This window comes from Falco cherrug, chromosome 5 (assembly GCF_023634085.1).
Source record: "Falco cherrug isolate bFalChe1 chromosome 5, bFalChe1.pri, whole genome shotgun sequence".
Taxonomy (NCBI): domain Eukaryota; kingdom Metazoa; phylum Chordata; class Aves; order Falconiformes; family Falconidae; genus Falco; species Falco cherrug.
The window spans coordinates 31,979,257-32,000,058 of NC_073701.1; the positions used below are offsets into that span (position 1 = coordinate 31,979,257).

At 38.3% G+C, this 20,802-nt stretch overlaps 1 protein-coding gene across 1 annotated transcript in view; it reads left to right on the plus strand.

Annotated features, from left to right (window-relative positions):
* Positions 1-20,802, plus strand: part of RFX4 (regulatory factor X4) — a 76,816-nt gene that overhangs the window by 36,412 nt on the left and 19,602 nt on the right. Inside the window, exons 9-15 of the mRNA XM_055711032.1 lie at positions 1,322-1,422; positions 3,236-3,294; positions 4,872-5,016; positions 8,316-8,410; positions 9,879-9,996; positions 16,782-16,901; positions 18,103-18,264. Of these exons, the coding sequence (XP_055567007.1) occupies positions 1,322-1,422; positions 3,236-3,294; positions 4,872-5,016; positions 8,316-8,410; positions 9,879-9,996; positions 16,782-16,901; positions 18,103-18,264 (800 nt within the window). The remainder of the gene's footprint in view (positions 1-1,321; positions 1,423-3,235; positions 3,295-4,871; positions 5,017-8,315; positions 8,411-9,878; positions 9,997-16,781; positions 16,902-18,102; positions 18,265-20,802) is intronic.

The following is a 20,802-nucleotide window of genomic DNA, read 5'->3' on the forward strand; positions in this document are numbered from 1 at the left end:
AAGTATTTTTTCCACAAGAAACCTGTTATAAGCATGGACTTTCCTTGATAAGACATATACGTTTTTACAGGCTTTGCCCCTCACCACCTCTCCCCGCCCCCCCAAATCTATTTCATTGGAAGGATTAAACAGAACAGCAGTCCTTTTCTCAAGCTGCTTAGTTCTTTCATAGCAAATAAGGAGAGACTTGAGTGTGAATATAGACTTTTGTAATGCATATAAAGGGCCAGATTGTGGCTATTAAGCCATAGCCTGCACTGGAGGGGGTGAAGAAGGGTCTCATTGCAATGGAAGCTCCTGAAGGAAATCTTGCTGACTCAGCCAGAATCCTCTGAGGGACTTCCTGGGAACAAGTATTGGCTGTCCAGAAAAGCCACTTTTTAGGGGGTGCAGCAGATGTCATCTATTCCTTGTCCTCTTAAGGTGTCTTAGTGGAGCAGAGCAGCCTATGGCCATGTTTATTTTACCAGCTCTGTTCTCAGTGCAGTGTGTTAGGAGTACAAACAGAAAAAGCTGCCTGTCTGAAAGAGGGGAAGTTCCTTGCATCTTTCTTCTCTCTCTCATTTGTGTATCTTGGGTGTTGCTATAGGCAGCACAGCTCAGTCTGGCAGAACCAACTGTGAGAGTCCCCTGCACAACGCCCTGCAACTGCTCCTGAAAACTGTCTTTTAATACTAAGCAGTTCTAAGAAGGGCGGAATGAACTGCCTACCAGGTTTAGCAGGAAATGATGGAGCCGTCAGGAAAGAGTAGTAAGAGAAGAGAAATCTCACTTGTCTGGGAAAGTTCCTGTACTCTGCAGAGTTAAGCAGGCAGGTCCTGCTCCGCCCCTGCTTCCCCCACCTGTGTGGGCTTGGCCTGGAAATTCCTCCCCACCGTCATTACCCACTCACTGGCTCAGCATGCAGCACAGTTGGTTGTTGCTTCACTTGCACATCTCTGTGCACATCTGTATAAATGTGGACACAGCTGAGCTGAAATCCAAAGCCTGATCTATTGCCTTCTTTAAACAGTTTTGATTTTACGTTTTTATGTTTGTACAGAGTGGGAATGATTTTATTTCAAGCTAAGAATAGTGTTTGTAAGTATCAAAGCAGTGCAATACAGAGACTTGCATTCTTTGTGAGGTCTTGATTGTGGTGATATGTTTCCCTTTCCTTACAAATGTTTTCAGAAGTTTTTCTTCACACCTACAAACCGTGTTAGCAACTCTGCATAATAGTGAGTTGTAAATAATTGACTCACAATCTTCACATGTTCACAGTTTTTATAATATAAAGCACAGAATAAACTTGTTCAGATATAGTGATTTCTCTTTTCAGTTTGACACAGGTGATCCGAAAGTTTGCAAAGCAACTGGATGAGTGGCTGAAAGTAGCTCTCCACGATTTACCAGAAAACCTACGAAATATTAAGTTTGAATGTATGTATTGCCCAATCTGTCTCCTGTTAACTTGGGATGTGGATAGTGTTTATTGATTACAAATTAATTGGAAGTGAGATTAGTGTTCTTTTAGGAATTAAAACATGTCAGCATTATAAATATTGCATTCACTTACAATCTCTACTTATTCATGAGAACCAATTTCATTTAGTGATATGAGGGACTGCTCAAAATGAGAAGAATTGGTTTTCCTTTCTTGTGGATTCTGATAAGAAATTAATTTTGTTGATATTAAGCAAATATTAGGGATGATATTAGGCAAAGGAAATTATTAAACAACCCTTTAGGCTAGCACAATTTGAATACAGCTTGAGGCCCTTACTCAAAAAAGTGCCAGAGTTAAAAATGAAGGAGATCAAATTACCCTGTCACCACAGGAAAGGGCACTAGTCCTTTTCAGATGTGCTTTGTAGATGCCTGCAGTGCACATCACCTATTGATAAAGCCTGCTTTATTTCACGGCTCTCAGTTCTTTGCCTTTCATGAGCACTAAATTCCACACCACAAAGTTAAAGGGGAAAAAAAAAAACCAAAACAAAACTAATTTAGGAGAAGGATTAACTATTTTGATCAGCATGGAAAATTAGATGTATATTTTACTGGGAACAGTCAAGATGTAAGTTGGAACAACTAATTTCAGGGCTTTTTGCACTGTTTACTGATTTATTTTTAAAGTTCCACAGAGTCAGAACTAAGAATATGCTTTTTCACATCTTTGTCAGCTCGAAAATCTCGAGAATCTGCAACAGCAAAATCTTTTCTGACCTTATAGGGAGAGAGAAAGAGATGGACAAATGAACTTTCTCATCATTCTCAAACTGTTCTTTTTAACTGCCTCCATGTACAGTGCAGAGGGAAAACCTACTCTGTGGCCATGTTTAAGGCCTGTTTGGATAGTTCTGCAAGTCTTTGGAGATTTTAGTAAAAGGAAAAACTTGAGTGTATCCTACCTTTTACATGAGCCTTTGTTGCTTCTGCAATTGTTTCCTCCTCGTCAGAATTTGTGATAGTGTACACAGCCAGTGGACGTACCGACAGGAGTAACTGCAAGCCTTGGTCATGTTTGCAGTTCCTGTGCCACAGATTTCAGACAAAAGATGAGCATACAACATTTTAAAGTTTGTTTTCCAGGTATAGGAAATATGTTAATACAAGGCCCGTATCACTTGGAAATTGCTATAAGAGAGCGGAGGACTGTCAAGTACCTCCTGGGCCATCTTGCCCCATAGCAAATTAGTACATCATATAATAGCTTTCAGAAACTTTGATCAAATTCGACCTGAAACTGTATCAGATTTTTAGGTCCTACTAGTCCAGTCAAAAGACTCCTCCAAAACTCATTTGCATTAAGATTTAGCATCCTTTTCTAATTTCCACAGATAATGTAGCTGTCATTATTTTATGCCCGCTTCTTGCATCAACATTTTTCTTTCTATTAAGTAGTTCTTTCTGGTCTTCAGTTCTTTTGTGTATCAAGAGAAAATTTGCTATGCTGAACAAGCAAAGCTCTTTCATTGTCCTCTACATTTCTCTTGTCATCTCATTATTCACAGCATCTATAAATCATTGCTTGTAATATGCCTCTGTAAAACTGATTGAGCATCCAGATTTAAGGTTTTAGGTCAAGGTTTAAACTAAGTTAAAACTGGGATATTTGAATGAAGTTTGTATAGCCACAATCTTGTATGGGAAACTGGATATATTTTTTTGGTTCTTATTTTAATTACTGTGTTAAGAAGTAACTTTCTTTATTTAGCACAGTATGTAAATATGTATCTCTTCTTTCCTGCAGTGTCCAGAAGATTCTCACAAATACTTCGGCGACAGACATCACTGAATCATCTCTGCCAAGTAAATATATCAGTTACCCAAGTCTGCTGAATCATTTTTTAATGACTTTTCAAATAATTTTATGAATTGGCAGGCTGGACTTTGCTCAAAGTGGAAGAGATCATGTTAGCAGTTTGTCTTGAATATTTATTGTGACAGTCTTTTAAAAATCAAAAAGTAATCAGCAAAAAATGCTTTTCTAGACAACTGGCAACCCCTTATCATTAAATTAAGCAGGATACTTTTATGAACCAAAATTATTATTTGATTTGAAGAGATGGTTCATTTCCAGGAAATAAATGAGAGACATTCTATTGATTTCAGAGCAGTTTGTATTAGGTCTATTTCAAAGCAAGAGAAATTTCTATATGCCTGACAATAAATCCCTCGTCTAATTGTCTATTATAAATCAAATGCAAATTAGTAAAAAACAAAAAATGTGAACCACTGGGGTTTTAAATAGAAATACTCTTGCAACCATGGCAAATGAATATGAACACTACTCTGAAGTGTTTGTTTTTCACCAGTTAAGTTTAGATTGCAACTACCTATCAGAAAGTGATGAGGCCAAATTCTGTGTAGGATAAAAAGGGGGAGAACACATTGAATTCATTGACATTTCACCCATGTATTGGAGCAGACAGTTTGTTTTCCCTATCACACTGGAAACTCCACTTTTGGAAGGTGTATGTATCCAGCACCCCAGGTTAACCTTGTAACTGATGAAGTCACAGAAGAAGCTCTGGGGGAAAAAAACCCCACTCCTGCAAGGACTTCTTTGTAGATTGCTGTCTCCATTATTTTAGTGGTGGAGGCAGAGATACCTGTGCTACCTTTCCCCAAATGTAGTGAATCATCACTGAACTTTGGAGGTCCATAGAGATTCAGAGGAAATCAAGATATAGAGACCACAACTTCTGCATCAAACCTGGGATCAAACAGTTTATTTACATGAAGACCTCTTCAAATGCATCATTTCCTTGGGGAAGCTGATAACCCTAGTGTGGGTTATCATCTCTGCTTAACTTAGAGAGATCTAGTGTGTGTTATATGACCGTAATCTTGTGTCACTTCCTTTACTCTCAGCCCATCCTCCCAAATTTCAGCAGCAGGCCCCTGTCTCAACCAGCCAAGAAGCAGATCTGATGTGAAGGCAAATGAGGTTTAACCTTTTCATGTGGCTGAGGGAAGAATGAGAGTCTTCATAGTTTGGGAGAGGGGAGGGTGCAAACCAGAGTGGGGTTTGTTTGGGTTTGGCTTGATTTTTCTTGTTGCTTTTTGGTTTTGAACTGAAGTTGGTCAAGAAAATCAACAGCACTGTTGGAGACTGAGGAATATAGCAACAGCACCACCAGATTAGGGTTGCTCATCAGGGTTTGTGGTGAATACAATCAAAATACTTGCAGTTGATTAAAGTAGTCAAAATGACTTGGGAGTTCTCTGTAGAGTGCCCTGTTATGTCCATAAGACGTCAAGCTGGTGGGTGGGGGTCTACGAGGAGAATCAACTTAGAAAGCCTCATGAAGGAAGCGTAAAAGTGGATAAAGCCTATTTTTTAACCTAATAAACCATGAACTAATGAATAGATTGGATTACAGGCATCGAGAACGGTGATCCACAGCGCAGACATCACATTTCAAATGCTGGAGGACTGGAGGAATGTGGATCTGAATAGCATTACCAAACAAACTCTCTATACTATGGAGGACTCACGGGAGGAACACAGAAAGCTCATCATACAATGTAAGAGCAGAACCCTCAAATAAAGCCAAATGAACTTGGTTTCCTGCTGGAAACAAAGCTCAGGGAAAGTAACACTGTTTTTGTAGCCATTGGTTTGCTTGGAGGCTTAAGATAATTACAGAGACATTTATCAAAATGTAAGGCAAAGCCCTGTCAGGGTCTTTGAGGCATAGAACTGGGCACTCTTCTATTAAGTTTCTGTCTAGTATCCAGAACAGCCAATGGCACAAAACTTGCACTCAAATTCATGAAGATTTTTTTCCAGGAACTTGAGCAAATTAGATCTATGAGTTAACCATTGAATCTGATAAAGTCCAGTCTCTCTTGCTGTAGAATTGCAAGACAGCTGTCTTTTGAATGGCTTTGATGCTAAAGTGGTTGTGTATTTGAGTCCCTTGTAAACTTTTATTTGTAAAAGGCCACATTTTATACAGTGTTTTCACAAACAAGATCATTTGATGGGGTAAGCTTTCACCCTGAACTTTTATAAGAAGTCCCATATCGAGCAAGCTCATTGGCTAGTATAGACTCTGCTTAGTATAGTGAAGGGCATGAACTGAAAAGTGACTTTGGAGATGTTGGCAAATTGGTTTTAGAGTCCAAGATCTTTTGCAAAATAAAATTTAACTTGCATTGTCCAGCAAGTGTGCATGATTGTAAGTTTAGGTGTACCCCTAAGCATGCTGAGTCTGTCCTTCTGAGGCACCAGAAGTGACCGGCTTTGTCTTTAGCATCATTCATAACCTCACTTCCCTGTGAGCCTACCTGTTGTATTGCCATCTCTCTCCTGAGGAGGACCAGTCATCTTTTATCCAGAACCAGCCTTAATGGGGAGCAACCTGGGCAACCACTTTGTGGGCACCCTGCAGGGGTAGTTTGTTAGTGGGCTAACTCTTTCAGTGAGTGGCTGTGAAGAGAAGGGGTGACACCTTCACACGTTCACTGGACCCTACAAGGTTAACTTTGGCACTGGTTCTACCATGTTAACACTAGAAGTCTTCTCCCCAGAATAGGCTTTGTATTCTCTGTTAGCTCTGTTTTCCAGTGAGAGGTGCTTGGTACTCTTTCTCTCCTTCTTAACCCTTGAGTCATTTCCTGATTGGCCCTGTTCCTTTTTGAGGAGATAGAAACTTGATGTGGCAGCAAGGAAGGTAGCATACAGTGAGACTGGAGTCCAGAAGCTGGGTGCATCTTTCTGTCATCTGTTATGTTTTCAGTATCTACCCAATATCCTCCAACTGGCCAAAAAAGAGGGTTCCCAAAGTTAGAATCCCTAGTAACAGCAACAGTTTGGGCTCTCATTTGGAAAATCCTTACTGTTTAGGAAAGCTTTTCGTATATGTGCTAACTATTTAAAAACAAACTTATGTGTAATAAAATCAAATGGATTTTCCTGAATGCTAATGGCTTTGAACACGTTTTTCCATATTTTAAGCCTGCATTGTCTGATAAGCAATTACTTAGAAATGGTAACCTAGTATGAATGTTCATCATGAAATGAGATTCCACTGAGATGTGCAGATATACATAGAGATTACTCTAAAACTTAGAATCTCCCACCCCCCATCTTTGATGTTTATTCTACTTGGCCAAAGATCTTTTCAAAGGTCACACTCTGTATCACTTGTATGACATGGAGTTATGGCCTGCTTTCACTTTCTTGGTGTTAATAATCAAGAAAGTATGATTTTCAGCTACTGTAAGTGGAAAAAAAAGTGTTTATAAGCCTATAAGCAAGCTTAGAGAGAAACAGAAAAATCACTGGGTATAAGAGAACCTCCTTCCTGCTTTGTATGTTAGCTGTCTCTTTATTTATTTATGGTAGCGTGGTTTCTTTATTCCTTCTTACTCAGATCCTGCTGAGGTATTTTTAACAGGTGCTAAAGGCTAAACAGTTACTTTTCTCAAATAGGTCGTTGCATACAGTTGCATTGCTCCAGAGGCGAAGCAGGCAACTGATTTGTTTTTCCACTCTTGCTCCCCTCTTTGCACAGCATATGAATTACTTCATCTGTTGTATCAGGCAGTTTTTGTCCAGCCAAATACTCAGGTAAGGAGAGAACATTTAGATTTCTCTGTGATCCTGTTCTGAATAAAGGGAGGTTGCCCATTCAATAAAACAATGAAACAAGATAAGGGTGGCCCAAACGTCATTATTTCCCTTCTTCCCCAACTAATGTTTCTGACCATCCAGCCTTTGCAAGTCTACGTGGAACAAAGTTATAGTCAGTTGTGAAGGGTGTGCATTCCTGCTCACCTTGCTGATCCAATTTAGAGACCAGGGAGCTTGTTCCTTGTGTTATTGTCAGATAGCCTCTCTCGCTCACTTCTCTAGTTATCATCTCTAAGCTTCGCCTCCTCCACCTTCCCCCCTACCTTTCCTATGGTGGGAAATTCCATCCTCCTGTTATTTATAATTGAGCATAAATGGAAATGCATAGCACATTGAGATCATCCTGTAACACAGCAGGTAGAGAGTATCTTTCTTCTTGACTTACCAGGCCTTTTCTTTTAGCTGAATTGAAGAATAGCTTCTTAAGGTGTCAAAGCACATGAGTATCTCTCTTCCAGCCATTGATTCTCATAAATAAACTAGCTACTTGCATTTTTAAGAGCTGCAGTTGGATGACTTGGTTGTTTTTACTTTCTGTATTAGAATATGAATGTGTGTACTTGGGAGAGGTTAAAAAGTACACAGTTTGCTTTTTGAAACTCTTCTTGATGAATTAAGTATAGCATTTGTGCATTGGTAGCAATTTGTTTTGAAGAAGTAGAAGTTTATGGAAATTCTTTGTGTGTGTTTCCGGAATTGCAAATAGATGATTTGCAGCAGTTAAATCATGTTTTTGCAACTAAAGCATTATACAGATAAGAGCCCTATCAACGATACTCATCCACTTGATGCTTAGAAGATTCTTCATGCATTTCTAAATCAATTTTATAACCTTTTTTCATCACCAGGGTCAAGGCCTAGCTTTGCACTCTGCATAGAGAACACTATAAATGTTTCACTTCTGGGCACACCAGACAGCCAAAGCTTAAATTAAAAGATTCATTTTAAACAATAGGCCCTGATTTGCTTACATTAAAATACCACTTCCAATGACTCCATCATTTTCAGTAGAAAAAAGAGACCAAGCAAACTTACTGGGTCAGCACCAATATATTGTTATAGCTAAGTAATCTATTATAAAAAAACACAACAAACTTGAGATAATATTGGCAGCTTTTTGTGATTTGTTTCTCTTTTGTTTGAAATGAAATCCAAGTACTGAGGTGGGCTATTTTTTGTCTGCCAGTGTATCAAGAGTTTGATCACCTTCTGGAGGAGCAGTCCCCCATTGAGTCATACATCGAGTGGCTGGATTCCATGGTGGACAGATGTGTTGTAAAGGTTGGTAGCAGGATTAAGGACCTGAGTTACTGATGTGTATTATGAGCTCTATTTATGTCAGAATTTTCGGGGAGGAAAAAAAAAAAGGCAAAAAAAATGCCAGGCATGGGTAATCAGCAGGAGTAAAGCAGCAGTGGGGAAAATCTCACCAGTTTTCATGGACACCTGCTTACATTCAGGATTCTGCTTTATTCTGCCATTGTCTGTTCTGTCCCAAAAGACCATATTCAAGAATGGAACAGGGCTGAGGTTTCCAATCAAATCTCTATTTCACAGTTATGGAGAGATAAGTTCAGAGTCATCCTAATGACACAGTGCAAATAAAAGCATAATCTAGTCTGGCCTTTTAAGATTTTAATGGAAAAGATATTTAGGCTAGCTAATTCATTTATATACGTTCAAATGTAAGGATGAAAGTTTGCATTACCATTCAGCCAAGGACACATTTATGTTGTCTTTTGAGCTGATTTAGGATACCAATAATTTTTTAAAAATAATTTTTAAATTAAAACCAAATTTAAATAATAGAATATTTTATTTTAATTTAAGTACATGCAGGAAGTTAGTAATAAATCTTTAAAAAATATTTTCAGAAGGGATCAGGCATCACCATAATTTTACGTTGAGTATGAAGCTGTATGAATGACTGTTTTAACTTCTGTCAGTAGCTGTACTTTGTATTAGGATGTTCTGTTAGAATTTCAACTCCTCATTCGAGTTGTTAAAGCTAAGATGTAAGTAAAAAAAAAAAAAAAAAAGCAAGCATACAGAAAACAACAGATAATTCCCCAAATTACTTGAAACACTTTGATTGTTTTGAGGAACTTTTCTTTTAGTGAGTGGAATGTAATTTGAAATTCAGGCCATAACTGTTAATTTTCATAAAGAAATTGACATGAATTTTATTAGCTGATTGGATGAACATAATTCTTTAACTCACATATGGCTATAGTAAATAAATTTTTGAAGAATTGATGCCTAAAGTGTGCTTTCTGGCAAGTATTGTTCCTAGTAAAATGACTGTGTGAATTCACAAAAATAAAAACATGAAAGAAAAAAAAATTATATTCAAGAGTAAATTTTATTTGAAATATTAATATAAATTTTCAGTGTAGATCAAGCATTCTTGATTTTAAATTGCTTCCTTGACTAGGAAACAATAATGAACACATAAGTAATTAGGTTAAGATGAAAATCAGATCAATTTTTTGGGAGTCCTTTCACTGAGATTCAGTCTTGGTGTTGAATAATACTTTATGATTTCCTCTTTCTGAAAGTTGTGTATGGTTACAAGGCAGTTTTCTGTGTAACATTGTTTTTGGTTTTTTAAAAATGTTAGAGTTTATTTTCATGTAAAGATAATGTTAAGTGGTTTGTCAGTACTAAAAAAGAAGACAAATATGTGCATTATTCAGCTGTATCAAGAAGTAGAAATAAAAAATTTCTCCATCTATCTGTTTTCTTGCAGGTAGCTGCCAAGAGACAAGGCTCTCTAAAGAAAGTAGCTCAGCAGTTCCTCCTGATGTGGTCCTGTTTTGGCACTCGAGTGATTCGGGACATGACTTTGCACAGTGCACCCAGCTTTGGTACTTTGATTTTGTTGTAATAGTTGCATGCCACAGACTAAAAAAAAAAATCTGTATCCTGGCTTGTAATGTACTGTTTAAGTGAAAACATAACCGGTTTTCACATGTCCAGAGCTCTATTAAAAAGAAAGTTGGAGCTACTGACATTTGGAAGTAATGCTCAGGCAGATGTCTGACTTCAAGATCTAGCTGGGGGAGCTGAAAACATTACTGCTTCCTTCTGTTTGCTGTTAGCCAGTAGCTGGAGTTATCAGTCACAGGTCAGCTGGAGGAGTTGCTTACAGGAGCATTCCCTAATGCACTTCAGTGCAAAGTGAGGCTGGTTACCCAAATCGTTCCGACCACGTTATGCTAAGAGAGATGACTTTGCCTGAAGTGGACAAAAAGCTCTCCAGTGAACCACTTTGCCAGCTCAGTTTTTAAAAGACATAGCATTTTAAAATAGTTTTTGCAAAATGAGTGTGATTCGATACACTGGACAGATTCTCTTCCATTCTTTTAGAATTCAGGCAGAGTGGAAAAACAGACTTCCACTTTTAAAATGAAAAAGCATGTTGCGTTTCTATACAGTTTCAAAGGGGGCTTTGTCTTGAATGCTGGGATACCAGCAATTCAGATTAAAATCAGCTAAAACCAGGAACGATTGAAAATGGACTGCCATGTCAAAAGTGAGAACATTCACAGTCACTTGGGACCACGTTTTGCATGAGGGCTGATTTTCATAATTGCACATTTGTCTGAATATGTTAGTAGAAGATTAATAATGAATGAATTTATGAAGGCACTGCACTGAACAAGGTTTTCTGCCAGCTGAGCTTTGATGCCCTTTATGCTTTTAGAGCCATCTAATAGCATAAATTCAGATACTATCAGATAGGCACAATATGACCTGTATTTTTATTTTAACCTGAAACTACTTCTGTTGGCTTCCCATTGTAAAGAGTTTTCTAGACAGGTATTAGTGAGTCGCCATTAGACATCAGGATGGTGAACATCCCCAAGATGATCATGATTTCCATCTGCTAGCTTGTGTTTTCAGCACCAGTGTCCTGGTCACACCTATTTTCCACCTCCCCTAGAACTCCTTTTCCCTTTGAGTCACTGCAGCTTTTCCTGTTGTTGTGAGCATAAAAGTAGCTGATGCTGCTTAACAGTATACTTTTCTCCAGTATCCAAAAATCCCTTTGCATGAGTATTGTATAAATGCTGAATTCTGTGTTCTAGCACTTCGTGTTGCTACGCTTCTCTCTGCAGACATAATCTCAACCTGTGAAACACACTGGTACCCAGCAAATGAAGAATTATCCTGCATTAGTGCTGTGTTGAGGTTGCGCTGTTACAAGTCATGAAATGCTGGCATTAAACTGCCCCCAAGGATATGTTATTGCTACTGAATTGCACAGTACAGCATTATTTTTATTCGTGTTCAGGATATGTTTGTAATCTAATCAAGCATTCTCTGTTTCAGAGCATCAATCACTGAAACATCTTTAATCAAACAGAGATTCCTCAAATAGTTATTAGACCACTAATTGTCTGGACAGTCTGTACAGTGCTCCTCAGCTGTGATTCCTTACCTATTAACATAAACATTTAAGAATTTGCCATGTAGCAAGTAAATGAGAATGTTGAGAATTATTCATTGGTTTGAGTTTGGGACCTACCACAATATAATATATCAGATCTACCAAAATAACACCTGCTATCCCTATTATAAATTTGGCTCTTGAATTTCTCATTTTTGAGAACTTTAACTGCTCAGCTAAGTTTGTAGGGTTTGGGGGTTTGAGGGATTTTTTTGTTTGTTTGTTTGTTTGTTTGGGTTTATTTGGTTTGTCTTTTTAGTTCACTGAGTATATCTGTGTGTACTAATGCATGAGTCATCTTCTTACATGGACACGCACCTTTGAACATGAATTTTATATGTTTATATGTGATGACAGGGAAAGAAAGGTCATAGCTTATGTGTTTTTCATATGTATGCAGTGTTATAATTAGAACTGGATTGATCACTGCTCTTCAATTTGGTAGCCAATGCAAGAGTTTAGAAAAACAACTATTGTGCTCAGTGTGAAGCTGAGAGAGTTTGGGATTTTCAACAGATTCAGAAATCTTTGTTTTTTAAAAAGTAAAATAAAAAAGAATTATTTTGCATCTGTCACATTTTGGTGCTTAGACCACAGTTGCCTGCCTCAGCAGTCTTGAAGCAGTGTTAATCACTGCCAGAACAAGATCTCTAATCAACAGGCTAGAGGATTTGTCCCGTGGGAGGGTTTTCTCCTCTTTTCTGTTGAAACTATTTCACTTTATAGAAACCACATGATCATTTGTTGAGCTGTAGAGGTCTGCAGCCTGCTAGGTGTGTTCCCTCCTGGGAGGTGATGTGACAAGTGTTGATGCAGTCCCTGTTCTGACCCTTATTTGTACAGGGTGGAGTTTTCCCTGCTCAGGTGCAGTGCCAGTGGAGACAGGAGGACATCTGAGCCTTCAGGTTTTCAAAGGGGAGAATGACACCAAAAACATATCCTCATTCTATCATTCAGAAACCTGGGCTATCCCTACCTTGTTTCCCCCAGAATGTCCTAGATGTTATTTAAGCCATGGCCACAAATTTACAGTAATTTATTAATGATGCTACTTTTTCACTGAAGGCCATTTGACACATTGTTTATGAATTAGAGATGAGCAAGTTCCAAAAGAGTAATCCCTGAATGTAAACAGTTTAGAGCTAGATGGCAGAAACCTTCTGTGTTAACACAGTTCCTTCTAGCTGTTTAGAATAATGTATGCATTTAAGTATGCATTCTATGGAGAGAAACAAAAACTGTTTTACTATTCTAAATGTTTACATCTATATACCTTTGGTCTTAGATGAAAAGTTTTTCATTTTTTTCTGCATTGTGAACTGTTTCAGTGGACTGATTTTTAACTTTTTTTTCCACTTCAAACAATATATATGCTCAGATGTTCAGACTATAATATTTTTAAAAAGTAAAATAATGTGTTAAATGATGGGATCCTTACTATATACAGGACAACATTATTTTATCTTTGATATATATGATACAGAATTCAGATTGGAAGAAGTTGGAATACCTGGCACTGGACTGGCTGGCACAGAGATTTGATTCTGCAAAGCTTTTAAGTAGAGTGGCATGGGCAGGTTGAAACAATCCCTTGCAGAAAAAAAAGCTCCTCTCGCTCCCTCCCTTTTTTTCTCTGCCTGCCTCCCTCCCTCATCCTTCCTGTCTATGCATATCAAAGGCACAGTTGGTGGCAGTGTTTGGGTAATGAATCCAGTTTATAAAGTAACTAGTAATAGAAGCTCCATGATTTTCTCCAGATCTGGAAATCTCACTGTTGTTTTTCTACTTACACATAATTGCTGTATGTAGCATCTGTAATAGCTGCAGATACTTACTGTACATTAACTGGGTAATCATTGCAATGATTTGTCAGCTCCTGAAAACTAGAGCCAAATGCTATTTATTGTTGTAATGACAGTCTCTTCAATGACTTGTTACCTTTTCCTCAAGAAGCGTATGGTTTGCCAGCCACAGCTGGATCCATTTCAGTACTTAAAGATATACTTGAAAGAACCCAACAGTTTCATGTGAAAAACAGTAGCTTGCAAACACAGAATAAATTATTGTACATCGTGCTGAATAGCTATTCACTGTGTAGCTGAAATGCCTGCCCTGATATTGGTTTCTCTCTATAGCTTACATTTCATTTGACTCATTTAAAAATGTAAAAATATTGCATTCATTCAGTACCAACAACTTGTTTGTCTAGTGTCTTTCACGCAAATTCTGGGCTCAAGAACTCTATGCACAGTTTAAAAATACACAGTGGGAGAAATAATGGGGGAGGAAGAGAGAAATTCAAAAGAGTGACAAGGGCACTGGAGTGTTTTTAAATGCTGCATTCAGTATTGCCAACCCCAAGTTTTCAAAACAAAGCATGAGACCCCCCCAAAAACCAAAGATTTATTTAAAAATAGCAAATCTTGGGTTCTTGTCATTTCAGTGTTTAGGGTTCACACTTGCAAATATTTTTATGAAACTGCAAGGAAATTTCCTTAAAAATTTCTATTTTAAATTAAAGCTGAGCAAGGAGTTTGATGGGAAACACTAAGTACCCTGAGCTTTATAGCACCATATGAAGTTTGCCAACATTTAGGCCTGTTTTTCTTACCTTGGAAGTACTTAGCAGTACTAACTGAACTACAGTCAATAGAAACTTCCCACTGAAATACTGTAGCCGGAAGAAGAGCGAGCATTTTGTGGATATTCTTGACAATCTAGGTTTCCGGTGGGGAAATCCTAGGTCAGTAACAAGGTGATCAGCCAGGTCTTCTGTCTTTATTGTACTGCTAAATTGAATAGGATTTTATTTAACAAGAGTTGAGCCCCAAAGATTTCTAAAAACAAATTATCTGCAGTAGTTAAGTGAAGATCACTATTCACCCTTGAAAGGCTGGGGAAAATTATTACCATTTTGATTTCCACACATAGCGAGAGATAAAAACCTGAATGCTTTAGGTTCACCAGTAGCCAAAGATTTCCTGCCCATAGCAAAGGTGTTGCAATCATGTACGTCCTCACTCTGTGCTGCCTTGCCTAAGAACACAAAGGTGCATGTTCACCTCCCAGTGTGCGTGCTCAGCTCGCATCAGTGACAACAGAAGCCATGCAGGCATGGAATGAGAGAATGAAACACAAAGACCATACAGGTCACAAAGAAAAAGAATATGTTCAGTCGCTTTGAAAGCTGAAGTGCCAGCTAGAATGGTATAAGGACATAGGGCCTTTCAAACCACTTCTTCTGCCCTTCAACAGTATATTTGAGTACAGAAATTAGAGTAGGGATGGCTGTGCTTTGTTGTGATAAAAGCTAGTTAGTATGCAAAGATAAACCTAACTTTCCTGAGAAGAAACCAAGCGTTATGAAGTGTGATTGAATTTGAAACTTGTTGCATCTTTTTCCCAAGGAAGTATTTTTCATCAAAATAGAGTAATGGAATTTCAAAAGGAACACTTCCAGGTGAGGCATTTGTTTTGTCTAGCAGTAGTTGATCTCTTTTTCCCTCTCATCTGATGCTCTTTGTCTGGTATAAACTGGACTGGCTATTATTTTAAGCTGACTGCATTTGCACTTGCCAGAGTTATTTAGTGACTTACATGAACATGTTTAAATATTCCATGCAAATCTAAATCAACATAGGAGCTTTTTAAAAAATCAACATTGTATGATCAAATCCTGTCTGGAACTATTATAGGTACTCCGTGAATGGCATCCATTGCATAAACTGGCCAAATTCCAACTTGATATTTGTCAGTCTTCCCCTGCAGATGAATGTTACTACTTTCAGAAGGACACTACACAATCTCTCAGCTCTGATGCTTTGCTCCTCTAATTTTCCCCTGAAATGCATCTGTGGTCTCTTCTTACATATCCATTTTTGTGGCTGTGTGCTCTAGGGCAAACATTTCTTCACCATCCCTGACATGTATCCTTATAAATTATGAGAAGCAACTCACTTCCTTTCTGCAAAATGAAGCCAGGCGGGGCATTTTTAGTCATTTAAAATCCATTATCCATTCCCTGCATCCTCCGGTTAATCTTCTCTATACCAGTTTCAACTTGTACTAATTTTTGTTGAACATGGGTGACTAGAGTTATATGCAATATTCTCACTGAGGTTTCACCAGTGCCTTGTGTCATACTTCTGTTTCTACAGAGGAAGTATATAAATCAGAGGATGATACAAATCTCTAAGGGCAGAACTTCTTACAGTGTGCTATTAAACTTCATTTCCATTACTGTAGTCCATAGTATTTCCCAGTCCTTCCTCCTAACAACATTAGGAAGTTCTCCATCTGTACTCAAATCTTACTTGAAGATTTGTGGCTAATAGCTAGCTATGTAATCTTCTTTTACTAGTAATTTTCAAAGTGTGTTTTGACTCTATCCTCACATTTTCTGTTGTCCATACTCTTCCCTTAATTTCTTTAATCCTTTAGTCCTTAAGCTTTCCACATTCCTATCATGGCAGTTATGAGGTATTATCGAGGGCATCTTCAGAAGTAAGCACAGAAACAAGTCAAATGTTTTGCTGCTGATATGATTCAAACTGATAATTAGGAAAATACAGAGCAGTAGTAGGACAGAGCAAAGCTTTGGCACAAGTTTTTCCCTTTAAGACATCCACAATTGCTGCTAATGCCTCTGTGTTTGGCGGTTAATGGATGTCTTATCCAGTCCAGGCAACAGACTGGACATATACCATCAGGAAATGTGGAAGGTTGTTTCTGCCTTCCTATTGATTAGTCTCTCATTTATTTGTCCAGTGACACAAGTAGTTCAGAAAATGCATACCAGAATGTGTCCCTAAGGCGGCCAATTCAGGATTCTGCTTCTGACAGAAACTTGTATCTGGTCCCTTAGATAAAAGGAAACAATTCCACTGTAGTGTAATTGTCTAAATTGTTCAATGGTAATGTAGGAGAAGAAATTTCCAAGTCCCAGCTTCCAGTTAGGCAGGCTCTGTGCACCCTGTATCACAATAATTGGTCATATAAGCCTGTATAAATCCAGGAGTGAACAAAGTTTGCGAGTCCCATTTTACTTTGACCTCTCTCAGCTTGAGTAAGAGAGCTACTTCAGTGGCAGTAGGATCTGAAGGCAGTCCTACTTGGTACTGTTTGTGTCGAATACTGTAATCGTGGGTTCAAAGAGTATATTGAGGCAGTCAATGGCACTTTTTTTTTGTTTACTACCAGGGTCTTTTCACCTTATTCACTTGATGTTCGATGACTACGTATTGTACCTGCTAGAATCACTTCATTGTCAGGAGAGAGCTAATGAGCTAATGAGGGCAATGAAAGGAGAAGGAAGCACAGGTGAGTTTGTTGGGTTTTTCATCTTATGTTGTTCTGTTCCACTGGATTCGCTATTTTCTGTGTTAGAACATTTCTTTACCTTCATCTAGCCCCATGAGGTACATCTAGGAGCAAAGTTTCTCAGTTCCGTCATGATTTGAAATACATTCTGAAAGAGGCCTGCCTGCTTCATGATGTAATTCTGAATGGCTGAAACTGCATCCCTAAGCACACACTTTGTGTTTTGGTAAAAGATTTTTGTACTGAACTTTTTACCTTAGTCAATGTGTCTAAGCCATCGTTGCATTTCAGTGGACCTAGTCTTGATTCTTGACTCTCCTCACCTTAGTTTAACACTGAATAAAGTCATTGATATCAGTGGATTTGTACCAGTCTAAATTAGAGGGAGAGATACGAGAAGTGAACAGAGACAAAACTGAAAGCTACTGTTTCTGGTACTTACGATCTGAGTGCCTGTACAGAAGCAAGCTCTGAGTCCTGCTCCGCTCTACACTGCCTTGCCAGAACAGAAGCGAGCAGACTGCCTTTAGTCTCTCTGCTCAAGGCAACCCCTTGTAATGCGGGGTCCTCAGTGATCTTCCTTCCTTGCATCTCCCATTAATTTTGGCAAGTTAAACCCCTTTGCCACCTTTGGAAAGTTCCGTTCTTCATTTTAGCTATGGCTTAATTTGTCACTCTGTAGATTTATAGGAAGAAGAATGATTTAATTCATTCGCCTGCCATAGCCTCTTGATTTTTTGACAAATTGTTTATCCTTGTGTACTTTCCACATAACTTTAGCAGCTACAACTATCCAGAGTGTCATCCTCTTCAGTCCATGAAGAAGGTCGTGACCAAAAGCCACTGGAATACCCTGGAGATTCCTGTTTCTTTCCAATGTCTCTAGAAGGAGTAGGAGTGCATGACTCCTAATTTTGGGTGTCTAATAGCACATTACAGGAATATAAGCCTTAAACTCTCTGTGCACAAGTTTCCTATCTATGCAATGGGAATAACAGCACAGAGGTCCTATGAAGGTACACTGAAGGTTGTAATGCTGAATGTGTATGGAAGTACTTTCAAATATTTGTGATTCCTGCTATGCATTTCTTGAAATACAACCTACAGAACTTAACTGCTTGTGTTGATTTTTTTTTTAGTTTCTCAGTGTTTCTTGACTCTGCCTTTGATTATATTTGGTGATTTTTCTCTCATCCTGCAGCAGAAATACGAGAAGAAATTATTTTGAGTGAACCAGCTCCTCCAACTCCCTCCCCAGTGCCATTCTCCCCAGCTAAATCTGCCACCTCAGTGGAAGTGCCCTCTGCCCCTTCACCCGTTAGCAATCAGTCCCCAGAGTACGGTGGCATAACAGCTACAACAGGTAGGTAGGCTTATGGCACCTGGATCTGCTTGAAGATGCACTTGGTTATGTGAAATTGAGCCTGAGAACAGAATGTGCTGGCTTTCGAGAGATGAGAATCTTTTCCAAAACGAAATCTGTTATACAGATCTGATACAGTAATACAGTATCAGTTATGCCTTCTCACTGTATCCAAACATGATGTACAGTCTAACAGTAAAAAGATTTGATCTTTGGATGTTTTATATACTTCAAGGTAATGTGCCAGATATTTTAAGGTTTAGTAAGGTTTTCAAAATCCTAAACCACTAGTGATTAAGGAATTCCTAGTGGGTAAAATGGGAACTGGATATCTCTCAACATATTTGAGACCCAAATATGTTTAAATAGCTGTGCAAGTTTCTCTTGGGAATATTTTACACATTGTTGATAACATTCATCTTTCAATGTTAGAGAGTAGGAATTACATGTCTGATACCTATTTTCAGCTGCATGCTCTACTATGGCAACTCATGAGCTGGTTGTATTCTGGTGGGCCCACAGATTAAAAAATCTGTGCTTAAAGGTATTCAACTTGTGGGCAGGTTTGAAAGAAAACAATAAGCACAAAACTGGCTTCTTGTTTGGTCTATACCAATGGGCAACCATCCTCTGTACTCTAATGTAAAACTCGCTACCTTTTGGTTGTGGGCGGGACAGTCTGTCTGTATGATCAAAAGACAGTGTTTTCTTAGCTCATGGAAAAAAAGGCAGGAATGTGAATGATTTTCAGAAGGCGTTCCAGGCAGTGAAATTCCAGCTTTGCTGCTCCTCAGTGAAAAGGGTGTATAATCAGAATGTGGAAACGATCACTTTTGTGATGTACTAGAAAACTTACAAAACCTTCTTGAAAGAATGTCAGAAAGTGATGATTTACCACACTGGAGAATTTGGCAGTGGCTAAAGGACTAATAAATCTTTCTGACAAATGTTTTTCATGTTTTCAAAGGCACCACAGGGAAGCACAATGCATAGTTGTGGTGGAAAGAGATTTAAAAACATTTGTCCCTACATCAAAACTTAACGTTTTCTCATTGTTGGAGACAATACAATATTTAGGAGGGAAATAGGTTGGTATAACCCCCAGAACAGTTAATGAGGCACGTGATTTCTAGACATAGCAAGTGGGCACACTGCTTCAGATCAGGCGACAGTGGAGGTGGTGTATATGTTTGAGTCTTGCTGAAATATTGATTTTCTGGGTAACTTGATCTGTGGCCCAATGGGATCATTGTGATGTTATAACCAGAACTTCGTATGATGCAGAACTGTACCCAGCAGTAAAAGATTGAAAAGTAGGGAACTGTGTGCTCTCCAGTGGCATTCACAGGAATGGAGATTTGAGGGACTTGTAACTCTATGCGTAACTCTATGTGACTATCATATCTATTAACCCAAAGCTTATTCCATAGTTATATAATAGCCCAGTTGTCAGCTACCTGAGCTTCCACCTTCAGCTCACTTGACTTAGGCACAGATCTGAGCACGCCTGGGAATTGCATGGATCTTACGTATCCTTCCTGAATCCCACCAGTAATGCAAGGAATTGGACTCACACAAACATTACAAATACAATTCCTTTTTGTTTTCATGTTTTTTATTATTTTATTATGTCTGTTTTATTCTCTCCCTCTAATTTTTTATGTCCTGGTAAGGCCAAGGTCTGCTAGTGTGAAGTCTCAAGCCAAACCCAGGAACTATTGGGAACAATAGTTGAAGGACCTACTCCCACAGTACAGGCAGTAGAACTTGACGTAGTTGTTCCCATAGCAGAACTTCTTAGGCAAGAAAGCCATTTCTGATTTGTTTAGCTCTGATTTTTCTAGCTTTTCATTTTTAAGTTGTTTTAAAACCTTCTGTTTGGCTGAATTGGATTTTATTCTTGCAGTCTGGTGCAATCTCACTTTTGCAAGTATGAAAATAATTTTTGCCTAGCACAAGCCAAATTTGTCAATGCAAATAGTGGTCTGGTTAAGATTAAATGTAAGTATGTATTTCCTTGTCTTAATTTGGGCAATTAGTAATACCTCTGTTTCCGTGTAGATGAACCAATTGCCTTTTTAGTTTGCTGACCATTACATCATGGAAGGCAAGGTTCATTCACATAAAGCAATACAAAATAACAACCATGTTTCAGCTATAGGAAATTGCTCTATTTTAAAATAGGGGTGCTGAAGATGTGTTGCTGTATTCCATATACAGATTTGTGGCATTAATATATAGAATATTTTGGAACAGAAACTTCTGTTCTGGAGAGATATTTTAAAGTACACTCTTGATTTTCTTATGTGTCTTTTATGAAGTAAATGTAAAACTCTGCAAATGCTTTGCAGATCTTGAGAACTAGTTCCATTGGTTACCACTAGCTCTCAGTTTCCCAGTTTAAGGCATCATTAACTCTTTCTTGCTTGTGGCATTAGCAATAAAAGTTAACTATTAAACTTACATTTTAACCTTTTTGCCTTCAGTCAGTGATCAGTACAAAACCAGCAAATTAAACTGTTGCAATGACATGATACT